Here is a 7,465-nt window from a genome sequence, read left to right as displayed (position 1 = left end):
GAAAGAGTGAGTGGGTGAATGATTGAGTGGGTGAGTGAATGGGTGAGTGAGTGGGTGAGTGAGTGAATAAGTGGGTGACTGGGTGACTGGGTGAGTGAATAAGTGAGTGAGTGACTGAATGAGTGCGTGAGTGAGTTAATGTTTGAGTGAATGAATGAGTGAGTGTGAGTGAATGAATGAGTGAGTGAATGAATAAGCGAATGAGTGAATAAGTGAGTGATTGTAAGTGAATGAGTGAGTGACTGTGAGTGAGTGAGTAAGTGAGTGAACGTGTGAGAGCGAATTAATGAATAGAGGAGTGTAACTGAGTGAGTGAGATAATGAATGAATGAGTGAATGAATGAATATGTAAATCAGTGAATGAATGAGTGAGTGAGTGAATGAGTGAGAGAACGAATAAGTGAATGATTGAATGTATGAGTGAGTGAGTAACTGAGTGAGTGAATACATGTGTGAGTAACTGAGTGAATGAGTGAGTGAGTTGATAAGTGATTGAGTGACTGAGTGTGTGAGTAAATGAGTGAGTCAATGAGTGTGTGATATGTGAATGAATGAATGAATGAGTGAGTGACTGAGTGACTAGCTAAGTGAGTGAATGACTGAGTGAGTGAACAAATAAGTTTATAAGTGAATAAATAAGTGAGTGAGTGTGCGAATAAATGAGTGAGTGAGTGAGTAAATGAGTGAGTGAGTGCTAAGTGAATGAGTGGGTGAGTGAGTGAATAAGTGAATGAGTAAGTGATTGAGAGAATGAATGAGTAAGTGAATGAGTGATTGAGTGAGTGAGTAAGTGAGTAAGTGAGTGATTGAATAAGTGAGTGAGTGTGGGTGAGTGAGTGAGTGAAAAAGTGAATGAGTGGGTGAGTGAGTGGATAATTGAGTGAGCGAGTAAGTGAGTGAAAGAGTGCGAAAGTGAGTGATTGAGTGAATGACTAAGTAAGTGAGTAGTGAGTGCTAAGTGGGTGAGTGAGTGATTGAGTGAGTGGGTGTGAGTGGGTGAGGTAGTGAGTGAGTGGGTAAGTGAGTGAGCTGTGTCCCTTCCCCAGGGGTTGATTGACAGTAGCTGGGTCCCTCCCACCGGGGATTGATTGACAGTAGCTGGGTCCCTCCCCTGTGGGTTGATTGATAGTGCCTGGGTCCCTCCCCCGGGGGTTGATTGACAATAGCTGGGTCCCTCCCCTGAGGGGTTGATTGACAGTAGCTGGGTCCCACCCCCTGGGGCTGATTGACAGTAGCTGGGTACCACCCCCTTGGGTTGATTGACAGTAGCTGGGTCCCTCCCCAGGGATGATTGACAGTAGCTGGGTCCCTTCCCCCTGGGGTTGATTGACAGTAGCTGGGTCCCTCCCCCTGGGTTGATTGACAGTAGATGGGTCCCTCCCCCCAGGTTGATTGACAGTAGCTGGGTCCCTCCCCCGTGGGTTGATTGATAGTGCCTGGGTCCCTCCCCCTGGGGTTGATTGACAGTAGCTGGGTCCCTCCCCCTGGGGTTGATTGACAGTAGTTGGGTCCCTCCCCCGGGTGTTGATTGACAGTAGTTGGGTCCCTCCCCCCGGGGGTTGATTGACAGTAGTTGGGTCCCTCCCCCCGGGGGTTGATTGACAGTAGCTGGGTCCCGCCCCCTCTACACCAGTGTGGGCGGTGCCCGGCTCCTTGCCCCCGCCCCCTGAGCCGGTGGGCGGGGTTTGCCCAGGCGGGTTGCGGTGCAGCCTTCCCCAGCCGGCCAGCATCCTCCGTGCAGCGGGTGCGCAGCAGTTCCTGGCGGCCCCGGCTGTGCAGCGATGGATTTTCTGCTGTCCGGGGCGGCTGCTTGCGGAGCCTGTCTCTTCACCAACCCCCTGGAGGTGGTCAAGACTCGGATGCAGCTGCAAGGGGAGCTGCAGAGCGGCGGCTCGTACCGGGTGCATTACCGCAACGCCTTCCAGGCCACCTACACCATCTGGAGGGTGGACGGGCTGCTGGCCCTGCAGAAGGGACTCCTGCCCGCCCTCCTCTACCAGTTCTGCATGAACGGCATCCGCCTGGGCTCCTACTCCCTCATCGAGAGCTCCGGCTACACCAGCACCAAGGGCAGGATCAGTGCGCTCAAGAGCACCGTGTCTGGGGCACTGGCTGGGGTGGCGGGGGCACTGCTGGCTAGCCCTGTCTACCTGGTGAGTCTGCTGTCTGAGGGTGCGGGGGGCGAGGGAGGAGGAGGGAGGGAGGGAGGGGTGAGGGGGGGCAAGGAAGGTCAAGGGAGGGGGGAGGACGAGGAGGAGGGAGGGAGGTAGGTAGGTAGGTAGGTGGCAGGTGCCCTTTCCTGACACATTCCACCCCCAACCACCCACCCGTCTCCCTCCTGTGGGCACTGAGTTCTCCCTGGGCATCCAGTGCCCACTGTAAGCCGGGTACACTGATGGCAGGAGGTTGGGAGGTTGGAGGGTTGGGAGGTTGGTCGGGTGGGGGATGGGGGACAGTGGAATTGTAACCTGCTGTCCCCGATATCTACACCAACGTGCCCCACTCCCAGGCGGCCGTGTGCCTGATGTGTCTCTCCCTCTCTTTCTCGCCTCCTGAGTCAGAAACGTTGGGGATTCAAACCCCGACGACAGAGACCCGAGCGCAAGTTCTGGGCTGGGCGCAGTACCGTGGGAGTGCCACACTGTCAGTGGCATGAACCCATTAAACCCATCCGTCCCCTCAGCTGGTCAGAAAAGATTGGAAGAAGAGCAGGGGTTATCCTGGGCTACATATAGTGCTATTTCCAGCTGGCACTCATTTTATGACAAATAATATTTTTTATTCAGTCACTATCCTCCGCTCTCTGTATTTCATCGGGAGAGGCTGCTGCTGCTTCAGCAAAGTGTTGGTTTTCAGCAGAGCCCTCTTTAACTAGATTCTGTGAATAAACGTTGCCTTGCAGTTACCCACGCTGTGAATTACACTCATATACTATAAGCCCAGTGAGTCCTTCAAACTCACTGAGTGAGAGGGTGAGGCCAGTAGTTACTCTGGGCAAGGATAGGGGTAGGACTGACTGCGATGCACATCATAGCTGATTAGCCTGCACAAGCGCCCGTCCCAACCCCTCCCACATGCCCCTGAGTTAGAAAAATCTAATTGCGAAACAGTCACTAGCCAAGTGACGGGCACTTGTGTAACTGTTCCAGCTCAGAGCTGGTGCCTTAAAGGGGAGGGGACAGGGAGGAATTAATTATTGCGCTCCCCTTTTCTAAAACTTTGCATTACTTTTAAAGGTTAAAACCCACCTTCAGGCACAGTCTGCCTCAGCTATAGCTGTCGGTCATCAGTACCAGCATGAGGTAAGTACAAATCCTGCAGATTCAAAGTGAAATATTCATTTTGCAGGGGGAGTGAGAAATTTCAGTGCTGAGAACAGGATTCACCCATTCACACTCATCAAACCCGTTCCTTCAATTAATTCAATTGCCACTGCTTTGTACCTTCAGTCCATCACTTCACAGCATCATCCAAAAAGCAATCTATCCATCTCAGTGCAGCCATTTTCCATTGACCCCCAGCCTTTAATTTGCAGTTGGCGGGGGGGTGGGTGGGGGGGAGAGAATTCTAAATTTTCCCTCTCCTTTGTGTGAGGAAGTGTTTCCTGACATCACCCCTGAACGGCCTGGCTCAAATTTAAGGTTCCACCCACTTCTGCACCCCCCCCCAACAGAGGAAATGGTTTCTCTCTATCAACCCTACCGGATCCTTTAATTACATAACCTGATAACCTTCTGTGCTTGAGCTTACTCTGTGAGACCTAGCCTTGTAATGTAACCGCTTTGGCCCAGGTCTCATTCTGGTGAATGCACCCCCTCCAAAGCCAATATACCCTTCCTGAGGTGCGGTGCCCAGGACTGAACCCAGTTCACATAGAAATATGGAAAATAGGAGCAGGAGGAGGTCATTCAGCCCCTCCAGCCTGCTGCGCCATTCAATATGATCGTGGCTGTTCCTCTATCTCAACACCGTACTCCCGCTCTCTCCCCATTCTCCTTGACATCTTTAGTGTCTAGAAATCTACCTATTTCCTTCTTAAATATATTCAGATGGCTGAGTTTTTTTTAATAGCTTTCATCCGTTTCTCTTTGAGGTAGCGGCCAACATTCTATTAGCCTTTTAAGTAATTTTTGTGTTGTACCTTGCCGAAAAGAGAGACATGTTGTTGAAGCTTTTCCTCTTGCACTCACCAGAACAGACACAAGAATTCCAAATTTCAAAACGTCACAACAGTTTAGACCACAGGAGAAGAGGGTGCTGATTGGTTGGCAAGTTGATTCTGGTTGGCTGAGTCATTGCCATGGAGAAAGCAATGGGAAACTACGCTTATTTACACTTATGGAAGTGACATACACTCATAGACAGGGACCCGTTCTGTGCCAACAATGGGAATATGTTCAAGCCTTGTGCCTTTTGTTAATTACCTGGAAGCTTGGGGAGCTCCCAATGTATAAACACACTGAGTTTGAGGAGGCCAGCAACACTTTGTTGATTAAGATGATTTTCAGTCTCTCAAAAGCTGCTTGCACTTCCCTGACCACACCACACCACGCTCGTTTATTTCTGTAACAAGTCCATCAGTGGTGTCGCTGTAGCGCTGAAGTTTAGGATGAACTTGCGGTAGAAGCCACACACCCCTAAAATCCGTATGCTTTCCCGTTCAGGCTTGTGGGCGGGGAAGCCTGTCAATGCCTGAGATTTTGCTGTCCCTGTGCCCACACCTATTCCTGACCCACTGTACGCCCGAGGTAGGTTACCCGAGATCGCAGACTCGCGTTTTGCAAGATTTACCGCTAGATTACCTGAGCAAAAAAGGGCTTTTGGTTATTCCGCGTGGTCCTTTCCAGGTGTCATGATACCAACAGGACATCAAGGTACACGGCACAGTGAGGGCGCTTACCTGGTTCACTAGCCTTGGGAAGGCAGCCGGAGCATTCCCTAGACCGAGTGGCTTATCTCGGCATTGGAAAAGGCCGTCTGGGGTGACAAAGGCTGATATTTCATTAGCCCTGGGCATTAGAGGGACCCTTGGTGGATCTATTTTTCATTCCCGTCCCTGTCCATACAGTCCTCCGGGGTAGGAGTTCGCCCCCGGTCACTGCATTAACCTTTCTGTAATCGGTGGCTGTGCCATCAGCTGAGACACTGGCACCACTGGGGAAGTCCGGCCACTTAGACTGGGGTCAATCCGGGTGTTTTCCGACGTGAGCTGGGTTCCTGCTTTCACCTGGACCAGTTTCTCGGGACCTAGGTGACAAGGATGCTGCTTTACAGGAGAGGTCAGTCCCACGTCCACGTGGTGTAGGGAGAGGGCTGTGCAGTCTGGCTTGTCCCACGTGGTGTAGAGAGAGGGCTGTGCACTCTGGCTTGTCCCACGTGGTGTAGAGAGAGGGCTGTGCACTCTGGCTTGTCCCACGTGGTGTAAAGAGAGGGCTGTGCACTCTGGCTTGTCCCACGTGGTGTAAAGAGAGGGCTGTGCACTCTGGCTTGTCCCACGTGGTGTAAAGAGAGGGCTGTGCACTCTGGCTTGTCCCACGTGGTGTAGAGAGAGGGCTGTGCACTCTGGCTTGTCCCACGTGGTGTAGAGAGAGGGCTGTGCACTCTGGCTTGTCCCACGTGGTGTAGAGAGAGGGCTGTGCACTCTGGCTTGTCCCACGTGGTGTAGAGAGAGGGCTGTGCACTCTGGCTTGTCCCTACAGAACTCCTTGAAACTTTGTGAGCAGTCCTGTCAGGTCTCTTGTCTGTTCTGGGTCTAAATAGGAGATCACGGTGTCTAATCTCCCTAATAGTTTGGTGTTAGCTGACCAGAGAGTGTGGGGTTAAATGTGGGAATCCTTACAGGCCTTTGCTTGGTTACCCTCCTCCCGGCTCTGGTACTGCACCATCTTCCTTTCTTTGTGGTCTGGGCTATCAGTTGGACAATTCACCTCAGCAGTCCTCCTCACTGCTCTATATGACCGACTGAGCCAGCAGCTCATCTTGTAGAGGGAGTAGCGCTACCACATGTTCCCCCCCCAGCCCAGCCCCGCTGGGTCTTGGCACTCTTGCCTGCTCACCTTTCCGTGGGTGTCTGTGGAGATTCAAGGTTGCTCCTGGCCCTCAGTACAGGCTCCCGGTACATTGATACACAATCCAACATGGAAAATTCATCCCTTTGCTCAAAGAACCTTTCCTCGATTGGATCCCAGGGACCTCCCAACTCATAATCCCACAAACTATTCCAAAGAGGACTAAGGCCGGTGCACTCACTGGGTGAATCCCAGGGTGGAAAGCAGGAGAATTCCCAGCCCTTAGTCCCGGCCATGGGGGTACCTATGGTAGTGTGCCCTGATTATCACCATCATGTTACCCTTCTAAAGCCCCTTGTGACTGGGGGTGGAGGGCTGAGGACTTTGGCTGGGAGAGGCCCAGATTCCCCAGACTTTCTGGAACGCGTTGGACACAAAATTGGTGATCAAGGCAAAATAACGCAGATGCTGGAAATCTGAAATAAAAAAGAGAATTGCTGGAAAAACTCAGCAGGTCTGGCAGCATCTGTGGCGTGAGAAACAGAGTTAACGTTTCCAGTCCGTATGACCCTTCGTAACAGCTACTGAGAAGTAGGAATGTGATGAAATTTATACTGTTTAAGGGGGTGGAGCAGGTGAAGCTGGATAGAAGGACAGCGATAGGTGGGGACAAAGGAGAGATTGACAAAGATGTCATGGACAAAAGGACAAAGGGAGTGTTAATGGTAGTGGTAAGGGCTAAAGGAGGTGCTGATAGTGGCGGAAAGATAAGAAAGCCTTGTCAATGATACACACAGCTGCTGCTGCTACTGTGTGTCACTGGTGGAGAGAGTGAACGGGGCCCTTGCATGGACTCGACCAGAGAAGGACGGCTTATCACCTCCTTTGGCTCATCCAAATCTCCAAAAAAGGTTTAGGATAGCCAAGAGAGCAGAGTCATCCAGCTGTGGGGCCAATTTACAATAGCCGGGGGGCAGAGTCATCCGGCTGCAGTGCCAATTTAGGCCCAGGCGATGGGGCTTGTTTGGCCATTGACTGGGTCACCACACAGCCAGGGAAAACGCCAGGAATCCTTTTCTGTAACTGCCCTGTCTCCTTGACCTCACTTCGAGACGACTAGGGAAGTCACTACCTTTGCCCCGCCAAGTCATTTCAAAGGACCAAGTTGACCGCATCCACTGGTAAACTATGGGCAATCTCCTTGGTTACTGGCCAGACTTTAGATCACACTCCAGGTGCACCCGATATAAAGGTGTGGGTATATACTCCAGGTGCACCCGATATAAAGGTGTGGGTATACACTCCAGGTGCACCCGATATAAAGGTGTGGGTATACACTCCAGGTGCACCCGATATAAAGGTGTGGGTATATACTCCAGGTGCACCCGATATAAAGGTGTGGGCATATACTCCAGGTGCACCCGATATAAAGGTGTGCGCATATACTCCAGGTGCAC

The 7,465-nt window shown here is 51.7% G+C and overlaps 1 protein-coding gene across 2 annotated transcripts in view; it reads left to right on the top strand.

The window, feature by feature from the left end:
• Positions 1 to 1,687: 1,687 nt before the first annotated feature.
• slc25a35 (solute carrier family 25 member 35) overlaps positions 1,688 to 7,465 on the top strand; it is a 45,928-nt gene continuing 40,150 nt past the window's right edge. For both annotated transcript variants that reach the window (XM_041181320.1, XM_041181319.1), the window contains exons 1-2: positions 1,688 to 2,153; positions 3,237 to 3,302. In XM_041181320.1, coding sequence (XP_041037254.1) covers positions 1,782 to 2,153; positions 3,237 to 3,302 — 438 coding nt within the window. In that variant the 5' untranslated portion in view covers positions 1,688 to 1,781. The remainder of the gene's footprint in view (positions 2,154 to 3,236; positions 3,303 to 7,465) is intronic.

This window comes from Carcharodon carcharias, assembly GCF_017639515.1.
Source record: "Carcharodon carcharias isolate sCarCar2 chromosome 33 unlocalized genomic scaffold, sCarCar2.pri SUPER_33_unloc_1, whole genome shotgun sequence".
NCBI classification, from domain to species: Eukaryota; Metazoa; Chordata; class Chondrichthyes; order Lamniformes; family Lamnidae; genus Carcharodon; species Carcharodon carcharias.
This window is presented reverse-complemented; position numbering and strand designations above follow the sequence as displayed.